General features: G+C 40.8%; 1 protein-coding gene and 2 long non-coding RNA genes across 8 annotated transcripts in view; 1 reads left to right on the plus strand and 2 right to left on the minus strand.

Moving 5' to 3' along the window:
- Positions 1 to 572: 572 nt before the first annotated feature.
- Positions 573 to 13,646, minus strand: LOC128852398 (uncharacterized). Its single transcript, XR_008450227.1, has 3 exons — positions 13,167 to 13,646; positions 6,796 to 6,907; positions 573 to 5,197 (listed from the first exon to the last, which is right to left on the minus strand). It is a non-coding gene; the product is annotated as an uncharacterized LOC128852398 (long non-coding RNA).
- A 452-nt stretch (positions 13,647 to 14,098) lies between these two features.
- KCNC1 (potassium voltage-gated channel subfamily C member 1) overlaps positions 14,099 to 27,077 on the plus strand; it is a 125,811-nt gene continuing 112,832 nt past the window's right edge. For all 6 annotated transcript variants that reach the window (XM_054068995.1, XM_054068994.1, XM_009571823.2 and 3 more), the window contains exon 1: positions 14,099 to 14,940. In XM_054068995.1, the coding sequence (XP_053924970.1) occupies positions 14,371 to 14,940 (570 nt within the window). In that variant the 5' untranslated portion in view covers positions 14,099 to 14,370. The remainder of the gene's footprint in view (positions 14,941 to 27,077) is intronic.
- Positions 19,300 to 26,249, minus strand: LOC128852399 (uncharacterized). The gene is made up of 3 exons (XR_008450228.1): positions 26,114 to 26,249; positions 25,415 to 25,517; positions 19,300 to 20,227 (listed from the first exon to the last, which is right to left on the minus strand). It is a non-coding gene; the product is annotated as an uncharacterized LOC128852399 (long non-coding RNA).

Here is a 27,077-nt window from a genome sequence, read left to right on the forward strand (position 1 = left end):
GGATGGGGCAGCTAAAGAAATACCATCTGAATCTAAAAAATCTGAATCCCGCAGATTGCACTGACATGCAGATCCTGGGAGAAACTGGGGGTGACCACAAACCAGAGCATTCCTTTCCCTGACCTGCCTCGGCAGGACAGTACAGAGCCTGCCTGAACGTGGGGTTGGAGCTTTTAATTCAAGCTGTTGGAATGGCCTGAAATTTCCTATGGAACACTACCTCCAAAGGGAAAGTCATAGGGCTACAAGTCATTAACATAAAGTAGCTGTCTTTGAACATAAAGATAAGTGTGTATCTTAGAAATGTTTCATTACATTTGGTAACTTCAGAAAGCCCTACTGTGGCTGCAGCAAAACCAGTGTTAGCGGATTATCTTACTCCAACCACTGCTATGGAAAAAGTGAAGAGGAATAAATTTATACCTCACTTATATATGCTAAGTGCTTTGATTTTAAATTTCATCAGGTCATTTGCAAATATGAGAATTAAGAGGATCTTTATTTTCAATATTTCTTAACAAAAGAAGTGCAATAAAGTTGCTGGGTTTTTAAAATAACAATGTTATACACCATTTCCTATATTATTCCTGGAGCTGCTACAGAAATTTTTCACATACTGAAAAATTACATTTCAGGTAATAGAAGTATATGAACTACTGGTATATTTTTCCTTTTAAAATATTTTATCATCTGTATAAAAAAATTATTAAAAAAATATTAAGTTGGAAGTTGCTTTGCACTAGATGTTGCTCTTTTAAAATGACTTGTAATTTTAAACACAAAACAAAGACCTTACAATATCCCACTGGGTGTGGAAGAAAAAACAGTTTTCATTTTACAATTCGTATTTTGCAGAGATATTTGAAAACTGTGCAAAGGAAAAACCTGCTCATTTTACTCAGAAAAATGGTATTATCATCTTCAGAACTACACCTAAAAGGGAACAGACAAGTAAAAGTTGGTATGGTACCTCATACCAACCAAATGTTAATGAGAAGAAATTAATATTTCCCTTTTGCTTAAAAATTATTGATTTGTTCCTTGAAATCAATGTCAATACTTCCAACTCCAGTGGGAACAGTTTCAAGCTACTGCATGTAATACTGTCTGGGACAGCGTTTATGTGACGGTGCAAAGCCATGACATAAAGTGCCTGCCGTGTCCCTTTGCTCATGCTCCGCTCACTGACCCATTTCTGTCACAGCCCCTTCGGATATGCAGATCCCCTGAGCACAACCACACTGAGCAAACTGGCAGGCTTTACAGCTTACCTGATCTTGAAAATATAAACAAGAAACCATCCCCATAATAATACTAAAAGTGTACATTTCCAAGCCGTGTGGCTGACCTGGGGCCTGTGATAGCAGAAGATGGTTAGCATGTCATTTTCCATAACCTGCACACAGCAAAACTGACTTTGCTAACAGTAGGTAAAATGGTCTTTGTAGAGTCAGAGTGCAAACCTTTGACAACATGATCTGCATTCAGTAAGTGTGGGATGAGATAATAGGCCCACATGCCAAACGTCCCAGAGGTCATCTCGTAAGACATACCTGAGCAGCTCATTAAGCACTATTTACTAAAGCTTCTCAGCTCACCCTCCCTCAGCTTTTCAAATCACTTGTTTTCCAGTAAATCTATTGAACAGTCGTGACTTTCTCTCCTTGATCTACGCAGCATGCTTCCTTCTCAAAAGGTTTGTTGCACAACTGGAAATGTCATTAAGTGGTGACCAATGTCTCTACTTTCAATATTTGAGATTTTAGTGCTAAAGAGGCAGAGAATAGTCCCTAGTGTAATACACGAGAACCACCAGACAGTCCTTTCCCACCTAGGAAATTTCCCACTAGGAATTAGGAACACATCTGGTGTAAAGCCACCTGGGCCAGTAGAAGGAACCTAGAAATTTCCTTATGGACCCAGAAATCTCACAGGCACTTCTGAATAAACACCTTAATGGTGAAAATTGACCTATCCTGTAACCACAGGGTGACAGAAAACCTCAGGCTTTTCCCAATAATACAGTCAGCATGGTATTGAACTCACATTTCATTTCTGAAATGTCAATAACTTTTCTGCACATATCTTAGCAACATCAACAAGTGTGCTATTTTATGTATGACTTAATAAATAACCCCCCATTCATCACTAGGGAAGCAAATACTGTATATGAAGTGAAGCTTTCCACTGTTTATAAAAAAAATATTAAAAATTCTGACAGACAACAACCCACTTAATCCAAAGACTGAGATTGCGATTGTGGTTGGGGTGGTGTTGGTTTTTTCACTTGGAGTCAGATGCACTCAAAGGTCTATGTCTCAGCACAGTCACCTAGTGTTGCAAGTACACGGCTGTAAAAGGGGTTCCCCTAGTTTCAAGGGACCAGATCTGGAGATGCTGGATAAAATCCTGGAACTGTTGAAATATGAAATATTGTCCTCTCTAACCCACCTGAACTGACCTTGAGACGCTTTTTTTGGTCCAACAGCAGCATCTGCTGGATAAGAGGCAAGTTGCATTTCTTTCTGAAATTGTCTCCTGGTGAATTCAATGTTGTTTTCTCATCTTCGTATCATGGAAAATTGTTTGTGGGGAAACAAACAAAAATATCCACCATCTTCAGGCAGTGCCTGGAGCCCCACACACTAGGAACAGCAGGAAAAATATGCTGGAAAAGCCAAGCTCTTCCCTACCAAGAGCTTTCTACGGAAAGAGAGAGAAAAATTGTAGGAATAGTAAAGGGTTTCTTTATTACTGCACAAATTTTGAGGCGTGATTCTATTTTTGTTTGTTTTAAGTAAAAAAGAAGGACAAAAGAAAAAAAAAAGGAAGGTCTTCGAAGGCATTGTATGGTCTGTGCTGCAAGCCATGGCCAAGGAGGTTGCTTACCAGAAGGCAGCTGGGGCAGATGCACAGGAACAGGAGATGACAGCAGGACCGAGATCCAGTTCTCTGATGGTCTGGTCCCTCAGTGGGGTGCAAATCACCTCGGCATGCACAGTAAGCCCCACATAACATGCAGGTATAGAACAGGACAAGCTGAGAAACAGTCTTGCACATTTGGAAAAAACATTTGAAGGCACACAAAGGAAAGGTAAGCAAGCATAGAGGTAACATACCTAAAGATCATCGACCTTATACTTTAGGCATACAACATTCCTTTCTTTCACATTGATGCTTTACTTCTGAATCCTAAAACAAATACACTTGGCTGCCATGACTAAAACACAAAACCTAGAGAATTTGTATTTTATCTGTGGCCTGGAATTAATACTCTGGGAGGACAGAAGGATCCTCATGTTTCACTGACAACCACTGTGTGCAGGACTCTTTATCTGACCGACAGTTGGACCAGGTTGGGGTTTTTTCAGTGACAATCCATCACATCTAGGAACACATTTCCTGTGAGACCGGTTTGTCCAACTCGTCTCCATTTTCTTACACGTGGTTCTGTGTGATGTCAGTAGTTTTGACTATCGCTGTAGGGCAGACTGTTACGAACCTCTCATTTGTGTGGAAAATATTTCAATTTTAGTTGGTTGTTTACAGAATAGAGTCAGTGGGCCTGTACGGGTAAACCAATAACTTTTTGTTATGAATGTCTGCTTGGTCTTATGCCACCCATGGGTTTCCTCAGGGTGGAGCATAAACCATCCATGTGCCTGTGGTACTAAGAGGTACATTCGATTGCTACTTGCAGCAAAGCAAGTCGAAACTACACTGTTGCAATCAATAAGCAGTATGTATGCTTTTTTCCCCCAGACCACTTGAGGGCAGCATTTCTACGAAAAAGAGGACTTGGACATAATTTCTTTCGTGCTTGCATATATAATTTTTCCCCCTAAACTTTTATATGTAACTCTTCCTCAGTTCAGATACAGAGTATCATTTCACACCAACACAACTGCAATTAATGAGCTGAATTCCTACCTAGTGTAAATTCATCAGTATTACTGGCCCTTGACACAGCATTGGCACCCTTAGCTGTTGGTATTACCACAGAATGTCCAAATTCATAGCTTGCAAAGATGCACTTCTGTGTGAGAAACCACAGGCTTTTGTGCCTATGTGGCAAGGCATCCCTATGAATTGCCTAAAGGCGGTTAGGATGAAGACCATCTTAGAGCAAAGCATTTATACAACAGCTGGTAGAGGGAGTCCTGTTCTTCAAACCGGGCACATAATGCTCCTATTACAAATAGAATACCATAACAATACAACTGTATGCAGGAAGGAACATGTGTCATACTTGTCACTTCATCGCTTTTGGAAAGGAAGCATGGTATGTGCTGAGAACACGTGTTACGCTCTCAAAGGCTGGCCTCCACAGAACTAGACTCTTAAAGCAGCTTGCAGTTTGAAGACAGCTGCACAAAATGTAGTCCCAAACATGCCTTTCAAAAGCTTCATGAATTCCAATTACATTAAACGATATGAAAAAAGCAACAAAGTAATGTGCCTAATTAACAAAGCTAGAGATGGAACCAGCCATTTGGTTTGAAGTACTTCCAAGAGAGATGTTAAATCCAATGGCCAGGGCAACTCTGGAAGAAATAAATTAACATGCTGGGTTAATATTTCAAGCTCTGTGGGAGTAAACAGGGGGGGGGGGGGGTGCAGGGTGCAAAGGGAAAAATATCACAGGGTGCTATTTTGTTTGTTTGTTTGCCAAGGACACTTTAGCTTTTGCTGTTTATTATTCTTTGTTATATGCTCGAAAATATGCAAGAAAACATAAAAGTATCAGCATTACGTCACTGGATTTCCTAAATTTATCTTTTCCCCACCTGTTAAATCTTACCTGAAGGTCAAGAGAAACCACCATTTTGAGTGAATGAATTATGGGATAGACAAATTGACAAAAAATGTATTAGTCAAGTTCTTTTATCTTTAGTGCAATGAGGAACCACAGCTTAAAGATTCCTCTCACCACAGGACTTCTCTGAGAAATAAGCTCTGGTGACTTGCCCAGAGAATGCCCTGTATATGTCTTTTGTTCCACAACAGGTTTTTTTTCTAGTTCTCATAGTTAAGAACTGACTGATCGCTGTCTGGTTCAAAATCTTAGGACACTTGTCATCAGGTAAGCTCAGGCCATCACAAAATCCCAGCAAGTACTGTGGCTTGAATCCTTTCCAGTACCCATCTGTTGGCAGCTGTTTCCATCTGCTTCTTCTTGAACAATTCTGCCCAGTCCCTAGGGAAGAGCAGAAAGATTGTCACGCACTGAACTTGCTTGTTGTGAGCTGGCTGCTCATGTTTCGCCTGAATCTGTCATTTCACCTCATTTGCTCTCTGCTCTTTTTTTTTTTTGCAATAAGAATTCTGAGTTCTGCTGTGCATCAAAGGGGAAAAAATGGTATTCCTCAGATGCAGATGACAAAACATTATTGCTTCATTTAAGTATAAATAATAACTATTAAAAAGAGATACAGATAAGACTGATCACATCACTTAATGCTTACAGTTGCTGGGTATGTAGTGATTCCTGCATGTAAGTTTTGTAGCTGAAGCAACATGTCTTCACTTTGCAGTGAGTGAAGGCATATGCCCTTCAAGCACTCTATGATTGTGACCATTTCCTGTGGCCTTTTTTTAGTTTGCGTTTGTGGTAAACCACACAATGTAGAGTGGAAAAAAAAAAAGAGAGAGGAAAAAAACCCACCTCAAACTCCATCTATTTCTTCTATTTTAGACACCAGTGGTTATACTTCCAGACTTGCAGCTGAATCATTAGGAACTTTGGTTGGCTGAGCAGATGTCGATGTTCATAAGGCTCCTCTACTAATCTGTCCCATCGCTATTCATGTACTTGTTCACTCGCTATCTAAAGACTAACATTAATTGGCCAGAATGAATGAAAAGATTTTACTTTTTCTTAACCAAGGTAATTAGTTTTATATTTTCAGCTCTGAAAGTATTAATTCATATTTTGATATACCATCTCTAGCCTGATTTCCAAACAGACCAAATCCTCTCCAAATCTCTCAGGCCTTCAAACAGGTATGGCTGAAGGCGTAAACATCATTATTTTTCTTCCAAAGTATCTTGAAGTACATCCCTAAATATAAAGTGATATTCTGCAGATCCTACTCTGTGTTAGCTTGTGAAGGGAGAAATAGTCAATGAGACAAGCAATATAATGTAACATGGAAACAAAGCTGAAGAAGAATCCATTAGCAATCCAGATGCAATCATCTGAATTCTGTCCTAACCGGAATTATACATAGCTGTGGATCTATAGCCAAAAACACAAGCAAAAACTCCTCTTAAGAACTGTATGAGTATACACTCAGGAAAAGTGACAGTAATTTCATTGAGTTCCCGCATCACCTTTTCTGTGGTGCATTGTCCTTTTGAGCATACGTCTCTCTGCTTGGATTCTGCAGTGGCCAAACTGGGCTACAGAAGCACAGCACCACTGTAGTACTTCTGCATGAAGACATTTCAATATACTGAAGGGCTCTCAAGGGGTCTGGTGTGATAAAGCAAATAAAAAACTATAATATTTCTAAATACATCACCCAGTGCAATCTTTATCCACTGTTTAACATGCCTTTAGGATGCAAGAGAACAATTTTAAGAGAAACTGTAGAAATGTGTTTTTGTAAATTTTATTGTCTGTAAAATTCCATAGAAAGAAGATCTTTATTATGGATTTAAGAACAGGTCACCCCTTTCCTCTCATCCCTTCATAGGAAAGCCAACAAACATGCTATTGTAGGCTCTTTTATAGGATAGGAATCTATCATAGAAGCACAGAAAGGTCCAATTTTGCACGAGAATGGAGCATACCTGAAGGAAGATCCACTTCTGATTTCTTGTTGGTGAACTCTGAATATCTTGTGCCACTGTGATCTTTTTTTGCTTCCTCATTATTCCCCAACACCTTCTACTTATGGAATACCTAGAGGCAAAGCATATAACTGCAAAACCTGGCAGGATCCACAGATGAATCAGACTGAATCAGTAAACAATGACTAAAACTGCGGTGTCTTAGGAACAAGTATATCCCTGTGCTTCACAAGCTAGCCATTTAAATACAAACCTACTGCAAGTCTTGTATGTTAGCTGGAATCTCTGCCACCATCTGGAGGGCTAGTACAACCCTTTTCCACTGAGATTCTTACAGAAGGCTTCCCCAGGTCCTGTAAACTCTGGGTAGAGCACCTTCCTGTTCTCCCGAGTGCACAGACCATTCATTACAGTACATCCCAGAAAGGGAAGGCTGATGACAAGCTAATAAAGGTGCCATCCTTTCACTGCTTGCCATGATCTAGCTATCAACGCCTCATCTAATTGGAACAAAAGGCTGCTGTTAATGCTGAGCCACAGGAATATCAGCAAATCTGCATTCGTAGCAGCTGGCCCAAGATTTGTGACAGAAGGTGGATTTTGCTTTCCATTCACTCACACTAACATTGTATAAATCCTGGTTATTGACTAAAGAAATGCAGCAGATTCCATCCTTAGTGCCAATTATTATACTAACATTGCTGGAACTATTATACTTTATATCACTTCATATGTAGCATACAAAGAATTACTTGAACAGGATTAAATGTCATATTTCATGGGACTGGCTACATAAATATTTACAAAGCTGGAGAACAGCAAAGACATCTCAGAGCTATTGATTCACGTCAAATATTGAGAAGCTGGGTTAATCAAGGGATTTAAGCAATGCTTTAAACCTTTGAGTCAGCATTGTTGAGATTTATTTGAACTACTCTTACCTTTCAACATCCCAAGTTTTACAAATTGTTTATAACAATAAAGATTTACAGGCCATTTTCCCATCTGCTTGTCTGAGAACATTTCAGTCGCTATTGCAAACTCAGAGTAGGCTGGAGAAGTAATAACAGTTGTGGAAAGTGAATCATTCCATAAAAATAAACTCTCATTTCAGTTTAAAAAAAAAAAAAAAAGAAGGGAAAGAGGGAAAGAAATGTTCTAATTGTTTTGATGTATTGGAGAAATAGTCAGCTGATAGGCAAGCGTATGTATTGAATAAAATGGAGCACATCCTATACTCCTCAGTCAGAAAGAGGCCCTGGTTTTTATGTGATTAAATGGAAAATATATACTTGAGGCACTGAGAACTGCATGCCTTGCTCAAGAAAAGACTAGCACCTCCTGTTCTATATTCTGTATGTAGTATATGTGAAATACACACATCTGTACCTATATGTTTGTGTCTGTTGCTAAGTATGTGCACCCAGGTGTGAGTTTATCTTAGTTAACGGAGTGATCAAAGACCAGTAATGATCTCTAACATATCACAATATTACTTCAATTTCTTTTCAGCACAATTTCCATTTATGTCACAGTTTGGTATACATCTGTGCAACACTGATGTTTCTATACCAGCACTCTTTCTGAGGGTTTTGCAAAACAAAAAGAACTTTTGCTCACAATCAAATGTTAGCCCTGTACAAATGGATGGAGAACAAAATGCAACCCAGTAGGCAGAGTGTAGCGAATGTTTCTCAGCTCACAGCAAAGCCATGCAATAGTTGAAGAACATGGATTAAAATGAAGTACATATTCAAACAAAATTAAGGTAATTAAGAAAAAAAAACTAGCTAGATAAAAGTACAGGAACTAATATTCAATCATAATTTCTGCTGCTCTGGCTAATTTCACTAGAAGCAGTGTGACTTCTTTGAATCAGGCTTTGGGCCACAGAGCTCTTCAGACATGCAGCACCTCTATGACTCCCTCAGTCAACATCAAGCCCCAACCATTTTCTTCTCCATTCTTATTCTTTCCATGGAAGGCTTTGTTCAACTATTGACAGCTAAAAGGGATAAACCTAACCTTTCAGAAAAGTAATATCATCTATGCAATTGCAGCGTGCTTTGTTTTAAAATGAGTTTCAAAGACAAAGAAAGCACATTGCATGCTGAAATGTATCACATCTTTCCATTCGAAGATCTCAAACTGAATGATTTACAAGAATCAATATTAAAAGATAGAGCAATTCACAGCATGATGTAATCTAACACTGATAAAGAACTGCACTGAAACACTGCTGAGCTGTCATGAAATTAATACAAGATTAATACTAAATTATAGCATTCAAGAACAGCAAAACTGGGTTTCAGCCCTGGCTGCTTTGGGTTTTGAGATATTAACTCTTACAAATAAATCTCTCCCTCTCAGGTTACTCCAGCTTTAAAGCATTTTGAACGCGCTCTTCGGTTATATTCATAGCTGCACAAAAAGTCACAGGTTCTCTGAAGAGCTCTTTTCTCTGTTTATATTATTGCACTTGTTAGAACTGGTCAAGTTTTTCATAATAACCCTTTCCTTTGACTATAAACTGGCTGATAACTCAGACTTGGGCTTTAATTTCAGGAGTGAGTGCTTTGTTAGCTGTCACCACTGTTGGCATCCTCACTAGGAATCTCAGTGAATGAAGGGGCTAAAGAGGTGTGCAAAATGAGATACTCTTCTTATACTATCATAGTAAAGCACTAAAACGTAAAGCAAAGCTTCCCTATGTGCTTCCTGTGCCTCTACCATACACTGTGATTTTGATCTGCCAATCCAGCATCTCCCAGAAGTGACAAAATGCCTTCATAAAAACCCAAAAATTTTTTTAAAAAGTAAAATTTCACTGCCAAGTTATAAGTTACTAAATTTAGGAATATTATTAAATATATGCTCAGTCATATCCCACATTGACAAGAAGCTCTTTAGAGTTAGATGAGAAATCAGTGCAGTTCTCAGATTAAGCAGCAAGGAGAGAGCAAGGGGATTAACAAATGAATAGTGTGTGAAGTCCCAAACTTCTTTGTAAACAGAATTCAGACTTCTTTCTGAAGCACAATCTACTTTTCATCATTATGGAGGTGGTGAAGCATAGAGAAACAAAGGTGATCCCAGGACACAGTCTACAGAGGTGAAAGGACTTCACTCTTCCTTTGTCATCAGAACATGGGAGACAGTGGGGTGACCTAACATAAGTGATAAAATAAGTGAAAGGACTCACTCTCTTTTTCTGTTACACAGTAGTTTAAAAACTAGAATAGATCTATGCCTTAAAGCTGTTCATCCACTGCCATCGTTAAAATGTTTATTTAGAAGAACAGCTAAGGTTATAAGTAGGTCCAATGACTTTAACAGGACTGCTCAAAGCACAGATACACTCTCCTGGGCAGCAGTTGTGCAACTCTGGCCTCCCAGAAGGCTCCCACAAGGGAGGCCTTTAGAAAGGCCTTACTAAACTCTACAGCTTATTTTCCCTACTTGTGCCAGGTTTTGGTGAGCCACAGCTCAAGGCAGAGATCATCAAAATCTCTCACCAGTTGTGAGAATCAGCTCAGGAAACAAAATATAATTCCAAGGCTAATGTCTTTTAATGCATTTTAAGAATTTCTGATAACATTACCACCTGCTGATGATGATTCAGGATCCTTTTTCAAACAGACCGTGAATAAGTTCAACGACCTACCAACTCCATGCTTCCATGGAGGTCTCCAGCACTACTAAAGGTGGTTTAGTTCTTTTTAGTAAGTAAAACTTAGAAAGGTTAATTATTAATTAACTTCAAATTACAAGAGATATCACAGAAAAGCTAGATAATTCCTGGACATCCACGTCCACCTTCTCATTAAGTCATCCCTGCCTTATTTCTCTTTCCTGTGTAGAGAAAACACCCATCAGTGAAGTATAGAGAAGACTGCTCTCAATTAATTGACAGGGGGACCTAAACTTTCACTCATTCATTCATTTAATCCATTCTTTAACTCTACTGAAGTCAATGGCATTACGAGTGACCAAATGCACGATTCTGCTTCTGCAATTACTGTTTTGTTTCCAAGGCCAGTCTAAAGGCATAAAGGAGACACAGCTATTTTGAAACAAACACAAAAAAGACTGAATGTGGGTATGTCTAATTCATTCGTTATGTTCATCTCATGTACACCGGGGATTACAGGATATCATTATAGCCTTGGAAGTCTTTGTAAAGTAAGGGGAGATCCTTCAGCATCACAGCACAGATGCAGGCTTCTAGTTTGAGCTATTGTGTTTGCATAAGCAGTTATTCTGCAGCCAGAAAGAATCTTTAAAGACATCAGATACAAACAAGAATTAAAAAGATAATTACAATCTTGTTACTTTTCAGTGGGGTGAGGGGTGGGACACTGAAGAGCCACTATACAGTTGGGTATTAACCAAAGTTCTGTGATTTTTTTTGTCTGCAAGTTAGATCTTTTAAAATTATTTGGTTTCTTTTGTCTATCATAGTCCAAACTTTTCAATTTGTGGAAACAGAATTTATACAGTAGGCTTAACTCACTTGCTGGACTGACTTAAAGCATTCATTTTCATAGATCAGCAACTATCTTTCTGCTATCGTCAACTATCATTACATAGACAAGAGCAAATCACTCTATAATCTACAGTGCAAAGCAAAGTCTTCGTGTCTTCATATGCAGTTATATCGTGCCAGGTTCCTTGTTTAATAAAGGCTTTATTTTCTAATATTTCCCCCCTCAAACTTCAATATAAGCTTCAAACGTGATGTTATCTTTCATCTCCTACATCAAAATAATGTATAAACTTCATTTTCCAGTTTTTATTTCTAAGAAAGCTTCCCATTTCAGTCATCTCGCTCAAGATCTCACAGCTCCCCCTTGCCTATCAGTCTCTGATTTGGGGCTTTCATGTGTCTTTTGAAATATCCAACTCTTCTGTGTCTATCAAAGCCTCTTTGTCAAGTATAGCCTTAGTATCTTCAAAGAAACCTCACAGGTCATTTCAGCATGGCCTCTGCACCTGAGTCCATGAAAACTACCTTTAAACAAGCTTTCCATTTTTTAATGTGTACTTTCAGATGACATCTGAGGTCATGTACCACCCTCCTGCAGATGCCCAGACAAGAATGGAAACTGAAGTGACAGAAGCTGCAAGATACCTATCTCTTTTATCCCCACAGTCAGCTTAGAAATCCACACTGAAATTCCCGAGGAGGAATCACTCATGTGGGGTAAGGTAACATGGGAGACAGGAGGTAACGAGCTGGGAAAGAGCCACTATAGTTGTGTAGGACCCACTGGCCTGGGATTCACAGGTCCTTAAACCGCTTTCCTGGGTCACCCACCTTCCTCACCCTCTGTTACCTCTCACAATGGACCTTTTCTATTGATCCTCACATCTATTATTATCAAAAGTAGCAACTTACTACGATTACAAAATAATTATTACTTGTATTATTTCTGTCAATAAATCATCCTCCGCTTTTCCTTTCTTAATGCCAGGCTTGGATTCACTGACCTCTTCTCCCTTTGTGCCCTGTGTCTGGTAATTCTCAAGGATTTCAGATAGCATTTCTGTGCTTGTGATTTGCAGATTTCTCCCTCTATCATTGACCATTTTCCCATTATTCAATCCCAATGCCCAAGCAGGGATGCTGTCCTGCATCTCTTCCTAGAGATTTTATCATCAGTTTATGCTAGCTGAAGTGCAGGGTTGCCTTGGTTTACCCCCACCTTCCCTTTCCACTTTCCGTGCCAATAGCAGTAACATATTCCCCATTTCCACTATCTTCCCTTCCTTTTCCCACAAATCACACGCAAACAGCACCCAGCTCCAAGTCCTTCCTTCCACTCCACCAGCTTCAAGACCAATTGACCAATCTGTTATCATTTTCACAGACAAATCTGCTGTCTAGGGTCTCTGGTACATCCTACTACAACTATCACAAAGTTCTCTTCTCTACATCCCAAGCACAGGTAACGCTTCTTTGCAACCCATGAAAGCTGTGCATGGGCAAACACCTCCTCTCACAAACCTGACCACACCACTCGCTCCTTGGCAGACTTCTACCTGTTCTTCACCTTCTGTTACAGCACATCCAAATCTCCATCCTCCTTCAAGGCCCAACCTAGCTGCATTCCCCCAGTCTAACTTCTTCTGTTGGGCACCGTGTTACCCCTTTGACTTCTACACTCCAGCAGTGCTCCTCAAACACATACCTTTCAACCATATGTTTCTCTACCTCATCACAAGGGGAAGAAAAACTTCGGCTCTGGCAATGACCGCAGCAACACGACCTTCCGTGATTCATCCATAACAGCTCAGCTTTCCAGGCTCGCTCAAAAGCCTCCTAATGTGCTGATAGCAAATAAAACAAAATAGAGAGCATGTCTACATACCTCTGCTAATCCCTTGCACACAACCATCTCTCTGCTTTCTTCAAGCTCCTCGCAGGGCAAGAACCGTTCTTTCTGTAGATGTGAAACTTCCCTTGGCATCCTTTGCAAATCAATGGGATTAAAAAAAAATAAAAATAAACAAGACAAACCCAAATCGCAGTCTCCTAATGAGACTTTGGGGAAGAAACAAGCAAGCGAGGAAAACAGAACACCGAGGAACAGAACAGGTCTGCGGGACAAGGTAAAGGCGTGGAGGAAACGCGAACCCCAGGCATCCCTGCTCACGGTGAGAGGCATTTATGCCTGGGGAGATGCTGCCCGTTGCCTCTTTGCCCTTCGGGGAGTTGAGCCCACGAAGGACCAGGGCGCCCGCGGCTCCCTTCGACGGCGAGAGCCACCGCGAGCCGGCGCGGACTCTGCGGATCTCATCGCGCGTCCGAGAGAGGCCGGTGCCCAGGGTTGGGGGGCGCTCTTTCACCAGCTGGGGGTACCGGAACAAGGATGCGTCGAGGAAGCACTCTCGGGCTCGCGGGGGTCGCGGCGCCCTCGGGGCACGGTCGGCACTAGGACCCAGCGGCGGGGCGGGAGCCGTGCGCGTGCGCGGCGCTGTCCGGCGGGCGGGCGGGCTGCACCGAGCCGCCCGGCAGCGGCAGGAGCAGCGGCAGGAGCAGCGCGGGTCCCCGCCGCCGCACCGCAGCGCGCTGCCCGGCCGCAGGGGCGCGGCGGGAGGGCGGTGCGCGGAGCTGTCCGTTCAGCACCTGCGGGCGCGCCCGCCCCGCGCGGCTGCAGCGGCGCCGCCTCCACCCGCAGCACCTGCGCCCAGCGCCCCGAGGCTTTTTCTCCCCCTCTTTTTTTCTTTTTATTCTTTTTTTTAAACCCCTTGTTGTTTGTTTTTTTTTTTTTTCCTTTTTCCTCGCTTTTGGCCACGTCCAACCAGGAAAGGGCCCTCCCCCTCCGGCACCGCAGCGCCCGCGCCCCCGGAGCATGGCCCCCCCTGCCCCTGCCCCTCCGCCGCGGCCCCCGAGAGCCTGACTTCAGTCGGAGCAGCGGAGCCCCTCGGAGCGGCCTCCGGGAGCGGAGCCGGCCGGGGCCCCTCGAGGCTGGGCTTTAGGCACCGGCCGCCGCCGAGCAGCCGTCCCCTCCCGGGCTTGCCGCCTGCCGTGCTTGCTTGGATGAGTCTGCGACATGCCTAATAAGAGACGAGATGGGCCAGGGCGACGAGAGCGACCGCATTGTGATCAACGTGGGAGGGACTAGGCACCAGACCTACCGCAGCACCCTGCGCACCCTGCCCGGCACTCGGCTGGCCTGGATCGCCGAGCCCGATGCCCACAGCCACTTCGACTATGACCCCCGCACGGATGAGTTTTTCTTTGACCGGCACCCGGGCGTCTTCGCCCACATCCTGAATTATTACCGCACCGGCAAGCTGCACTGCCCCGCCGACGTGTGCGGGCCCCTCTATGAGGAGGAGCTGGCCTTCTGGGGCATCGATGAGACCGATGTGGAGCCCTGCTGTTGGATGACCTACCGGCAGCACCGGGACGCCGAAGAGGCTCTGGACAGCTTTGGTGGGGCCCCTCTGGATAGCAGTGCCGAGGATGGAGACATAGATGGCACCGGAGACTCTGGTGATGGGGAAGAGGAACTGGAGATGACAAAACGCCTAGCGCTTAGTGACTCCCCGGATGGCAGGTCTGGGGGCTTCTGGAGACGGTGGCAGCCCCGCATCTGGGCTCTCTTTGAGGACCCCTACTCCTCCAGATATGCAAGGGTAAGCTATGCAATCAACACCCTCATCAAAACACTTGAACCTCCCTTCAGTCCCTCTTCCCCCCAGCATCGTCAGGGTAATCTCCACTGTCAGCACAGAGCAGCCATCCATGTGTGTAGCCATACAAAAATCATGCACGGGCTATGGGGACATAACCCATGCTCTCAAGCAGGCCTCACGCATGGGGCACAAGTGGATGCCAAGGCATGAGCGTGTGTACTCATATGTGGGCTTCCAAGGACCCTTATTTTCTAACAGGCTCCTAAAGACCCACAGCCTGGGGCAGGGTCCCATTCATGGGCCAGGGAGACCTCCATTATACCAGGTAATTTCCCTCCATGCACAGATTTTTGCACTCAGTCGTTCTCCAGTAAAGGAGGATGACACCTTGTCTAGCCCTCTTACCAGCTAACATCTCTCTCCCCTCTACGAGATGGAGAAAGGATCACGGGAGCAGGTAGTCCCTGGGAGACCAGAGAATATGGAGCTTCTCAGCCTGCATTGGAAAGGGAGTCTGTTCATTTCTCTTTTCTCATACATACCACATTAAATATTTATGATCGTGCCTCTCTGAGAATGGGTAATTCAGTTCCTCTCTTGCCTTCTCACTCTGTCTTTTCCCTTGTGGGAAATGCAAAGCATTAATCAGAGGACAGGGTTCATTCATGTAAAAGGGACACTGTGTTTGACAGGTTTCTTGTCTGGTTATTGAAGGACAACTCCTCCCCTCCTGGTGCCTGCGGTTGTTTTGGAAAGGGAATGCACAGTGATGCAGGTCACAGCATAGCTGTGGGTAAAGATGGTGTTAAATGGTCACCTAACTCCTTTACTTAGGTACCTTTCATGCCATTATATATGAGGATAATTACATTAATTAGGGTCTGATTGTGCTCCTGAAATCAAAAGTAAACATTTACTTCAGGAGCAGCAGCAGGATTAACCCCCAAAATACCCATATTGATAAGTAGGAATATAGATGAAGGATGGTGCCTTTACAAAGAATTGATTTGGATAGGTTTTATTCCTCTCTTAAATGTACCTTTGTTACAGCATAATTGCTGCCAGCCCTTGGTAGGGATGAGTGGTGTTTTGGTGTGGGAGGATGATTTGTGTTCCTGAGGAGGATCAAAGAAGTGAGATCAGATTAGGGAGTAAATTGGACATACGGAGGAAAGAGAAGTCGAAATGCAGGGAGCAGGGACAGGGAAGCTGGTCGTGTATGAATGAGTAGTGGAATAGCAGCTGCTGGAGACTTTCGATCTGAGCAGAGATCTCCAGCAGGGAGCCACCGGGTCTGCAGGCTGAATGAATGAATGGGGAAAGCTAGAGCAGAGCTTGGAGTTACATCTTGGTGCATTTCTAAAGATTCTTGTTTGCATATGCTTTGGAGATTTCCTCCCTGAACAAAGAAGTTAATATTTTAAATTAATTCCTTTAAACAGCATCGAGGATAAAGGAATAATAAAATATTTACCACGAGATAAAAGGATGATGCTGTTGAATTGCAGCTTTCAAATCCCTGATTTCTGCCAAGGGAACATGGAAACAGTGAGGGAAGGCTGGAGGATATCTTTCAAGAGGCTTAGTGAACTTCCTCTAATCAAGCCCAACATTAGCAGGGGTTGATTTGAATAGCGGATCTCTCAGGTGCCCTGGAATCTGTTGGTAGAATATATTTCAAGTCAGAGCGGTGTGCTCGCCCAAGATTTTGTGCAATGATCCAAAACCCAAATGGATAATGCTGTCCCAATGAAAAGGATACAGACAGAGGCTAAACTATCCTTTGCTTGGAACCATTATGATATTTTAGGTCAGAGGACAAAATCTATAAGCAGTATTAAGGGTTTTGTGACGTACAAGCTGGAATTCTAGGAAGATGTGAATTGCATTTTCTAAATCTCAATGGGTATTTCGATTTAGGAATAGGCATTTTATAAAGTGATTCAGGTTTGGTTTGGGTTTTAGGGATTTTTTTTTCCAGTGGATGTTATACCCTTTATTCACAATTACATGTGCATGTAATTTGCCTCTAATTTGTTCTTTCCTTAAAGGACTTTAAAACTAGAGAAATATGAAATCTGGGCAAAGCTGAAGTGTATACTAACACTTCATGGGTTAAATATGATTCTTTAACTTGTATCTATGGAGACGTAGGCCACATGCATTAATATTTTGCATGAAGGAAGATGGCTTTCATCATCAACACATGCACATACTGTCCATTAAGAAGACATTATAAGACACTTAAATTTTCTAATAAAAACCATTTGTTATGGTTATGGATGTAGAAAGACATGGGAGTTTGATATATGCTCCTGTAACCTAGCATAGACATTGCAAAAAGACCTTAAACTCACAATAGCTAATTTACAGTAAAATAATTGATAGCTTCATTAACAAGTGAATGGTATACAAAAGCAATCATAAGTAAAATAGAGTCAGGCAACAAATCCACTGTTATCTTACTTTTAATTGTGTATATGGTACTTTCAATTATAAACTGTATTTCAGTCATGTGAAAATTTAAATTCACATTGCCATTTTGTCAGAAAATACATCATAAAAATTTGTCATCCTGATTGGATCTGAGAATTGTAGTAATGGTGGTTATTATATACATGCTTGGTGTTTACATATGACACCAAAGTGTATGTCAAAATAACATCTTAATATAAGCATCAGTTTATATAACCATTATACTGTTACACTTGGACAAGTAAAAGGAATACAGGCTATGAATATTAAGATAAAAAGAAAACTTGCATATTGGAACCAAGCAAGCTCTTTCTGGAGTATATCTGGTACAGTAATTTAGTGGATGTTTGGGAACTGTCTACAGAGAGCTCAGCATATACTCAGATCTAGCGATTTTTGAAGCATTTTGGTGGACACTGCTTACAAATGCAAGTACATTCAACTGTTTTGCTTCACCAGCACCTAACTCATACTAAATTACATCTGTTCTCACTGTAGGCAGCAAGGGGAGACTGGAAGAGCATTTCTGTATGTCAGGAAAAATAACTGCACATTTTGTATATTTCTAAACTTACTTTGATAAAGCATAAGCTCTCAGTCAATAACTGTTTGTCTTTAGGTGCAACATAGTCTACAGTTTCTTGTTAAAACAACAGTGGCTGAGTTTAATTAAATTCTAGATTTCTAAACAGTAATTTCTTAAATAAGGTAGTTCTTTCTAAAAAGCTGAAGTACTTTACAAAATTGCATCATCTTCTACATCCGTAATAACAAAAGGTAGCTTGTTTCAAATCACAGATTGCCTTAGATGCCTATCTTAATAAGATAAACTGGTGCTGCGCTTCTCCGTAACTTAAAAAAATGCCACATTTGCATAACAGAGGCAAAGTCTGGTACCCAGAGGTCTGAACAGAGTAACAGATAAGGTGATGGAAAAGATCAGATTTACAGAGATATTGGGTGCGTATGCAGACAGGCAGGCATCCATCTAACCAAGCAGCTAAATATCACAGCCTGTTTATCGGTATTGTGCACCTAGATTGGCGAGATTATTGCAACTGTCTTTTTTGCATAGTCAGGCAACTTTGTAAGTTTATTTTTCATAAGTAGACTCCAAAAGGAAATAGAGTCACGCAGAAAGCGACACAGATACACTAAAGCAGTGTATCTGAGAGTTATGTTGTAATAGAGTTCTTGTGTTCTGCACTCATTAGACTTCACAGGCCCCTCAGTACACAAATGTGTGAAAAATATTTTCTTAGCGTCCTCTTTTCTTTATATTTGTGTCTGGTCGTGCTGTTCTTAAGACTAGCAAAGCTCCCACTGACTTCCTGGGGAGTTTGGCTTGTAGGTAACTAACATCTTTGCTCCCTTCCTTTTCCTCCTCCCCAGCAGGATATGGTTGTGTTTGTGTTAATTCACAGTCATTAGATTAGTCAGAGCTTGGGAACCAGGAGCTTTCAGCTGAGATTCTGCTCCAGTGCTCACATTCAAATTGGACAATTAAGATTCATTAATGAACCCTCAGGAAAGCTTTTGTAGCCTTTCAAATAAACATTTTTAATGTATTTAAATAAAAGCTCGTTGGGGTCCTATGGAAAGTCCTCAACAGCTTGACTTGCCATCCTGGCATATGCTATATAGCTCTGATCTGGAAGAGGAAAGGCTTACGGCAAAACTCTCACACACCCTTCCCTCATGTTCTCTCTTCACATCCTGCAGAAGGATCTGCTTTCCTCACTGGGTGATTTTTGAAGGACAAGCTTCTGTCACTGAGAAGGAGACCAGAAAAAAGATAGTGGGGATGAGATGAGAAAAAGGTATTCCCCCAGGGGTTTCTTCCAGCTTTCTCTTGTACTTTCGGGAGCATTTTAGCCTTGTTGTATTCCTGTAAACTGATTTTTCTCCATATAAACTACATCCCGTAGGCATGAGAAATCTTATGGGATCCTAGTTTCTGAATAACCATATTGTCTTGAGGCTTAGAGGCTGGGATGATTTCTGCTCATCCTTTACCCTGGCCCAGTACAGCTAAGCTCAGGAATTGGGGCAAGTATTGGGGAGTGGGCACAGGTACTCATCACCTTTCACAAGCGGAGCATATTCTGCAGCCATCTGATGCGGGACATGCTTTGCTCATGAGCACTCCATGGACAGTGCTCTGGGTGCTCCAACAAAGCCTGAGCAGACTGAGAGAGAAAGGAGGAGAGCCACCACACCGGCTTTCCCCTGCCCACAGGCACCCCTCTTCCCAGGGAGTGGTTTCATCAAAGGGGTCCTGATGGAGCTGCACTCCCACCTTGGGCCTTTCTGCAAGATCTCCCCTGCAGAGGCATATCTAATCCTGCGCTGAAGCTGGCTGCTGTAATTCCACCATATACTTTGACAATTAATGAGACAGCCTAATTTTAACTGCACGCTGCATTACAGCTCTGGAAAAATGAGAATCTTTCCACAGTAAATGAAGTTTCCCCTGCATTTGTAGTAGAATAGAATTACAGATAGACATCTATTAACTACTATCCTGTCATTCATTATTAATATAGTCCCTAAAATCCTATTTTATTCCTACTTTCTCCCATCAAGGGACATGTTACTGCAAATCCTTACATAACCCATTAGTAAGCATGGTATAGCCTTCTCTGCATCCTGTCCAAAGAAGCCTTTGCCATGCCATCAAGCAAGTGTTCACTACTCACATTAACTCTCACATTAAATCCCTATCAAGTTAGCCAAGGTGGAAGCAGGGAGACTCACAAATAACTCCCGGGAATTGTTCCTCTGACTTCAGAAGTAATAGGTCTTGAAACTACTACAAAAAAAAAAAAAAAAAGATATGTCAGCTGTGCAGAATCATGACTTCATTGCTTTGAGATGTTCAGAAACACATAGGAAGATGTGATGTCTGCCCAGAACATTGTACAATCTCTTTGAAACCACAGCCTCACAGGGAGATGAGAGGGACGATGTTATCCACAAATCTATGGCTGGCTAGTACAGACTTAGCAGTTTTAATTCAAGGAAGGCTTTTTTATACCATTTGCCCATTTCCAATTTTATTTCTATTATTCAAAAACCTTAAAAAAACCCAGCATCTGTTGCCATTTTATTTTTTTTTTTAATCTTACTTAATTTTAATGTTTCTAGGTTACAAAATTCACTTTATTTAGCCAAGACTGTGATTGTATGGATCATATCATCATATGCATACACATATATATGCCTTCCTATCATTGCTACCTCCTACGATGCTGAGTGGGATTTCCATATGAGGAAGGACTTCAAAATTAAACCATCCCAAAATACTTCTGAAAATGTAACCTTGGTGCCATTGAAATCAATAGGAATTTAATGACTGGTTTCAGTATGATATTGGGTCCCTTCTCTCTTTAATCCACCCCTATGTGCCTTCAATTATTTTCTTTGCCCTTCTCCTGACATTTGCTATTTTGGCTTTGGTTAGGAAAAAAAGGCAACACAATACTGGTATTCTCTGTTGGTGTATTGTGAGACAAAGGATAAAAAGATCCATGGATCAATTATAATATTTCTATTTTAGAACTGTTCACAAAACTGTGTTATATTAGACTATACCTAAAAAACTACTTTTCCATCTCATTTTTCCTTCTGCTGTGCAGTCTCGTTTTCATCAGTATTTATCTTTATTATTTTTAAAAATACGTGACTGATCTGTGTATATTTATGGTAGTACTTTAGTAAATTCTGTACCTATTGCCTTTCTTTTACCATAAGGGAGATGTTATCAAATCAGCAACAGAGGGGCCACCCTTACTGTTATTCAATTCAATGCCAAAATTTCCACCAACTTCAAGGACAGAAATTAATTTTCCTGCAGTATGGTTCAGGGTAACAAATTAATTGCAGCATACTGCTTTTTTGATAGATACATCGCATATTTGCATTCCAAAGCACTGAAGTGCAATAGATCTTAGCAATTTACTGGAAACATACATATTCAAGTATATATTTTCATAATCGTTTAAAGACATGAGCATCTTAGCACATTGCATCAAAACATAGAGCTCTAATACTGACAAAGCTTTTCGTGATGTTACTGGTATTTTTTACTGCAAAGGACTGTAGAATACATCCCCATTCAAGCCACGTGACTTCAATTAATGTTCAAACAAATCATATCCAAGCGCTGTTTTTTGTAATAAAAAGGACAAGCAGGGGTATTCAGATTGAAAAATTGGGCCCTAATTGATAATCAAGTACATAATTCTTTTTCTTGCAAATACAGATGGCAAAACTGAGTTTCCATTTTGTATGGGCTTGGTTTTATGAAATTTCAGTGCATTCTTGGGAGATAAGACTAATAGAACAGCCATTTTGAGATCTTTGCAATTGTATTACAATTAGCTTCTCAGTTACTATATGCTGAATTTGATCTGAGAAAAGAACAGTATTAGAAGCCTGACTTGGCTTTCTCTGCCGAATATTGCATTACATAAATATGTGATTCACTCCAAATGGTACACAGGAGTGTTAGGATCGGATGAAATCAGAGAAATCTATGAATCCATGGAGAACCACCCCCTCCCCCTAGAATATGAACCGAATGCTGTCATTTCCAGAATAATTTTTACATATCTCTCCTGTGCTCAATAAGGACCCAGATTTTTTTGTCTTCACTCCTACTCTTGTAGTCATAGCTTACTCCAGGAATATCCCCGTTTCCTTCAGGTTGAGAGCAAGGTACTACCCAACACGGGTAAAGGTGAAAGGACCGGGCCCTAATTGATTTCATTCCTTTCAGATATGATTTATAAGATATAATGGAGGCTCTGATAAATCATACTGTAAAAAATTATGACTAAATCTCAGTCCAAGGGTATTTGCAGTGATTGCTTATGAGACCCTTTAATGACAGTAAGTTAAAATTGCATTGTAATGGCCCTTTGTAAATGCAATAAATCTCCAATTTCAGTGCACTGCAGACAGCCAGCAACGTGTGTGCTGCACATGAGCTACCAACACAGGCACGCGCTGCTGGCATACACGTAATTATGTCGATACTTCAGGAGCAGCAGTATATATTAGCATGGCTAAATTTACTTTGAGAAAATGTCCAGTCCAGACCATTGTGGTGTTGTGACCACATGAAAGTGTTTAAAATATCCTGCTGGCTTTTTACTTCAAAATCTGGGAAACAATGTCCCTTTTAAGCAGCAATCAGGTGGATTATTTGGTTTTAAATAACGAAGGCAAAACCTATTCCTACTGAGTCGTGTAATTTCCCGGAGACAAATATGAGTTAGAACAGGCATTTTGGTCTGCACAACCAAACTGAATCCATCTACTCTCCTGAATTTTTACATCATCTACTAAGCAGTCACAAAATAATTAAAAATGTGCACAGAAGTACACAGCAGAATAACAGGCTACTTGTTTCAGCTGCAGCAGAATCCCTGTTCCTGCCCACTTTTGCCCTCGAAAACCACATTTAAAATATTACCTGCATTCCCCTATTCAAATACAGAAAAATCTGGTCAGTTCAGGTCACTTATTGTTTGATATGCACCAGAAATTCAGCTGCAAGTTTCACCTTGAAAATTCATTCAAAAAAACCCTGTTCTGTTTTTCAGTTTGAATTTTTGCAGTCTTCTTTACCAATTGACAGGTATATTTGGTGGAGGCCAGTTTTCTGATTTACCTAGTTATTAATGAAATTGAAACCTCCGATCAGAATGCTTCTAATTTGATGTCAGACTGCAGAAAAAATAATAGGGAGAAAGGATCTACAACCTCCAGCAGAAGGGAGGTCATGTCTTACAGCAGGAAAGGACATGGGCAAGGAGTTAAGCGACTGTCAGAAAAATCCCACCCCACCTCATAGAGCCACTGGCACAGCTACCACGGATTTTAGTGGGATCCAGCCTGAGACTCATGCAGGCCTAATTCAGAGAAAATTTTTCAGGGCAAGGACAATTGTGTAATTGCCACAATACTCAATGCAAAAGGGCTCGCCGCCTTCACCGCAGCCTCTAATCTCTACTCTTAAAAACAAGGAGGCAACATACTTCAGCCACATTGTGCTATTCCTGCTTCTTTTTTTAGCGTGGATCTCCCCATTGCTTATAGTGTGGATTTTTGCAAGAATTCTAAGTGACAGTACGTCTTAGCACTTCTTGGGAATGTGTCCCGCATAATGCAGAACTGATTTTAACTCAGGCTTTCTCAGCAAAGCGCTTTGTAAGGACAAACCAAGAACAACCTAATCATGCTGTGATAGCTCAACCGATACGAGACTGAGTCAGTTGCTGGGAGATGAGGGGTGTTGTTTGGTTTTCTTTTTTCTGGCCCATAGCAGATGAACTTATATCTGACTTTTGCTTAAGCAATATAGAAATTTAGTGTTCAGCTGATACGACTTCAGCGTTTATCCTGCCAAGAAGTCCCAAAGGTGCTAGTGATTTTATTAAAAGACCTAATGTAAATTTCAAAACTGTATAGATTACTTGAAATGTTAGTTATGTCTAAGCAGCAGGAAATCGATAGTGCAAAAGTGCATTCACTGTTCTAAAGAAAACATCTTTTGGAGAACCTGCTCTGCTCATTTTACCTTCTAAGTGTCAGTGACCTGAACTAAAGGCAAATGGCAAGTTTGAAATTCAGTTGCAATTCTATAGTGCCCTCAACTCCGAAACACAGATTTATCTTCACATAGGTACTACCATCAGCTGCAGCAGCTCCTAAAACTGCGTATTTATTGTCCTCAAAGGATATCTTGGCTAGGGTAGCAGGGTGAGCCTTTGTTCTTATTAGGTGATCTGTAACATTCATTCATAATGCTCCACACATGTCCACACAACTATGCAGACCTACATTGTGTGAATTTACTAGAAAGCAAAAAAAAAACACTCTAAAAAATCCCAAAACTTTAGATTTGGACAGATGATTGCAAACAACGGAATTAAAGCAGCTTATCAAGCCAGCATTTGTTAGCAGATCTGACTAAAGTCATTATTTGTGCACCCCGCTTGTTTGTATATGTTAGCTCTGAAGAATCCTCTTAGGGGTTTCAGCTAGCATCTACAGAATGCCAGTAGTACGAAGGCAGGCCGTATTCATGTAGCTCAGCAAATGAACATTTGCAGTGGCAGAAGCATCCAAACAACATGTTATATTAGCTCATTATGTCATGTCATTCGGCTATGCTTCAGCCCTTCTCATTTTCTATGAATTTTACTGCGTATGGAATCATACAAGACATTTAATCTCAGTATGTTGTTTTCAAAACAGGAAAAAAACTTTTCTCAGGTTACTCGCTTTGCATTTTTTTGGCTCTCCCTTACTATGTGTTTATTGCAGTAACTAGAGCAATAACATTATAATCTCTATTGACACCTCTGAATGCTATTGCCATAAAAACTGTTTTATATCAAAGCCTTGTTAATACTCATAATTTTTCTGCGTTAAGAGGCACAGTTCTCTAAATGAACTTGCTAAATACACTCTGTAACAGGTTGCCCAGGGAGGTAGTGGAGGCCCCATCCGTGGAAACAGTCAGGGTCAGGTTGGACCGGGCTCTGAGCAACCTGATGTAGTTAAAGATCCCCCTGCTTCTTTGGGGGGGTTGGACTAGATGATCTTTAAAGGTCCCTTCCAAACCAAAGCATTCTATGATTCTATGGATGTGAAATTACAGGTTTAAGATCTTCCTCCAGCTACAGGATTTCAAATTTTCATCCATCTCTGCTCAAGAGGCTTCCCGAATTCAGACAGCTTCATAATCCAGGCAGTTAGTGAAGTTGATCCAATTTCCACAGCATAAGTAATTCACAAACCAATATACTGGGTGTGTGCCAAAGCAGCATTTCCCAATAATCTGCAACTAAGAAACTGTTCCTGTGTGGTAATTCTGGGCTAGCAAATTCATCAAGATGAACAGCAGAACACACAGATATATGTAGTGACATTGTCAGAGACAGTGTAACTTTAGTGTGTGACAACACTAGTATTTTCAATCACTTACTAGTTTGAAGCCAGTTCCTGTTAGGAAATACACTTATGTCATTTTCATGCAGTTGACCCCAGGATGATCCACAGGCAATGATTCACTGATCTCTGTGCAGCCCCTGTGGAGAAGGAATGTACAGAATGCACAAAAAAACCTGTGAGATGATACACAGAAGCTGAGAGGACTTTTCCTCCTGGAGTCTGAGCACTTCCACCACACTGGAAAGTGAGCTCCCAAGTCAGTGTAAGGATACATCACATAATTTGTCTTGAAGAAAACTACATTTCCCAGGGATATCAATCTGTCACCTTTCAGTCATGCCATGTAAATACAAGCATAAATACAAGCATCTTTGAAGGCTGCCTTTTCATCAATATTTTAACATAAACATACTTTTAATTTAAATCAAAATTGATCACTTACTTTTTATGAATGTTTCAAAGTGCATTATCACCATTAAAGGAAAGCAATCTCAATTAAACTATTGCCAGGATGAATTTAACTTGGGCAAGCAGTAGAACAAGTCTTCACAAGATTAGGGCTTTTTACAGTATGTATGCTTTAGCTCTGGCATTAACAACCAACGCAGAAGTGATCAATAAACATTCTTGCTACTAGATTCACTGCCCTCATGATACACATAATACTAGTTCAAAATCTTAGTGGAAACTGTGAAGGGTGTATTGTTAAATATCCCTCTCTACTGTAATTTACCTTATAGGAGTCTTGCCAGGGGCTCTAATGAAGCAGAGGCAGTTTTGCAGTTTTACCATCTGTTACCAAATCTAATCCTGCTATAACAGAAATACAATTGTATTAGAATTTAGAAGTGACAAATTTTTAAAAAATATTTTCTTGCATTGTTTAAATATCCTTGCTATGCAGTCTAAAGAACAAAATGTTTGGACAATATAACAAAACATTTAAAAATTCATTTAATTAAAAACCAAGATATAGCAAAAGAGTAATGATAGAGTTGTACTACATAACTACAACACAACAGAGAAGTACAAATAAGAAATCATGTCATATTCCACAACCTTCAGATTTCAATTTTAATTCAGGGTAACACATCCTATTTTTATATCCTGCAGCAAAAAAAACCCAAAAACCTAAAAAAACCATAAACCCCTTTTGAAATATGAATGGCATTGCAAATTTTAAAAATGTTACATATATGCTATCTAATATGAGGCCACAGGACTAAATTGTCCTCTTCAGGAACTGAATCATCCTATTCGTCTTTCCATCCTAAGTAAGGACCTGCAGGGCAAAATCTCCAAAGAACAAGACAGTTTAGCTTCATTTATGTGCAATGGACTAAAAATTAATACTTAATATTTATATGAATCATTGTCATTGTCAAACAAGAGTAAGCTTGTAAAAAAAGGACCACATCAGGCAATGAGTTTTAAGACTCAGTGGGTAAATGCCTCTTTAAGTACAGTATCATTTATAGATATTTTTCTAATATGTTCTGTCATCTTGTCTCTTAAATTATTAGAAAGGGAGAAAGGAAGAAAGGAAGAACTGTGGCAAACGCAGATGAAAGAGAAATCTTACTGGGGACTGTGGCAGGAATATGAGCAAAAGCCAGGAAGTTTCGAGCTGTTTTCCTAGGCCGCCTCTTCTCCCTATGTTCTACATGAAAACGATTCCAGCCTATTTTGTAATTAAA

Source organism: Cuculus canorus, chromosome 5, assembly GCF_017976375.1.
Source record: "Cuculus canorus isolate bCucCan1 chromosome 5, bCucCan1.pri, whole genome shotgun sequence".
NCBI classification, from domain to species: domain Eukaryota; kingdom Metazoa; phylum Chordata; class Aves; order Cuculiformes; family Cuculidae; genus Cuculus; species Cuculus canorus.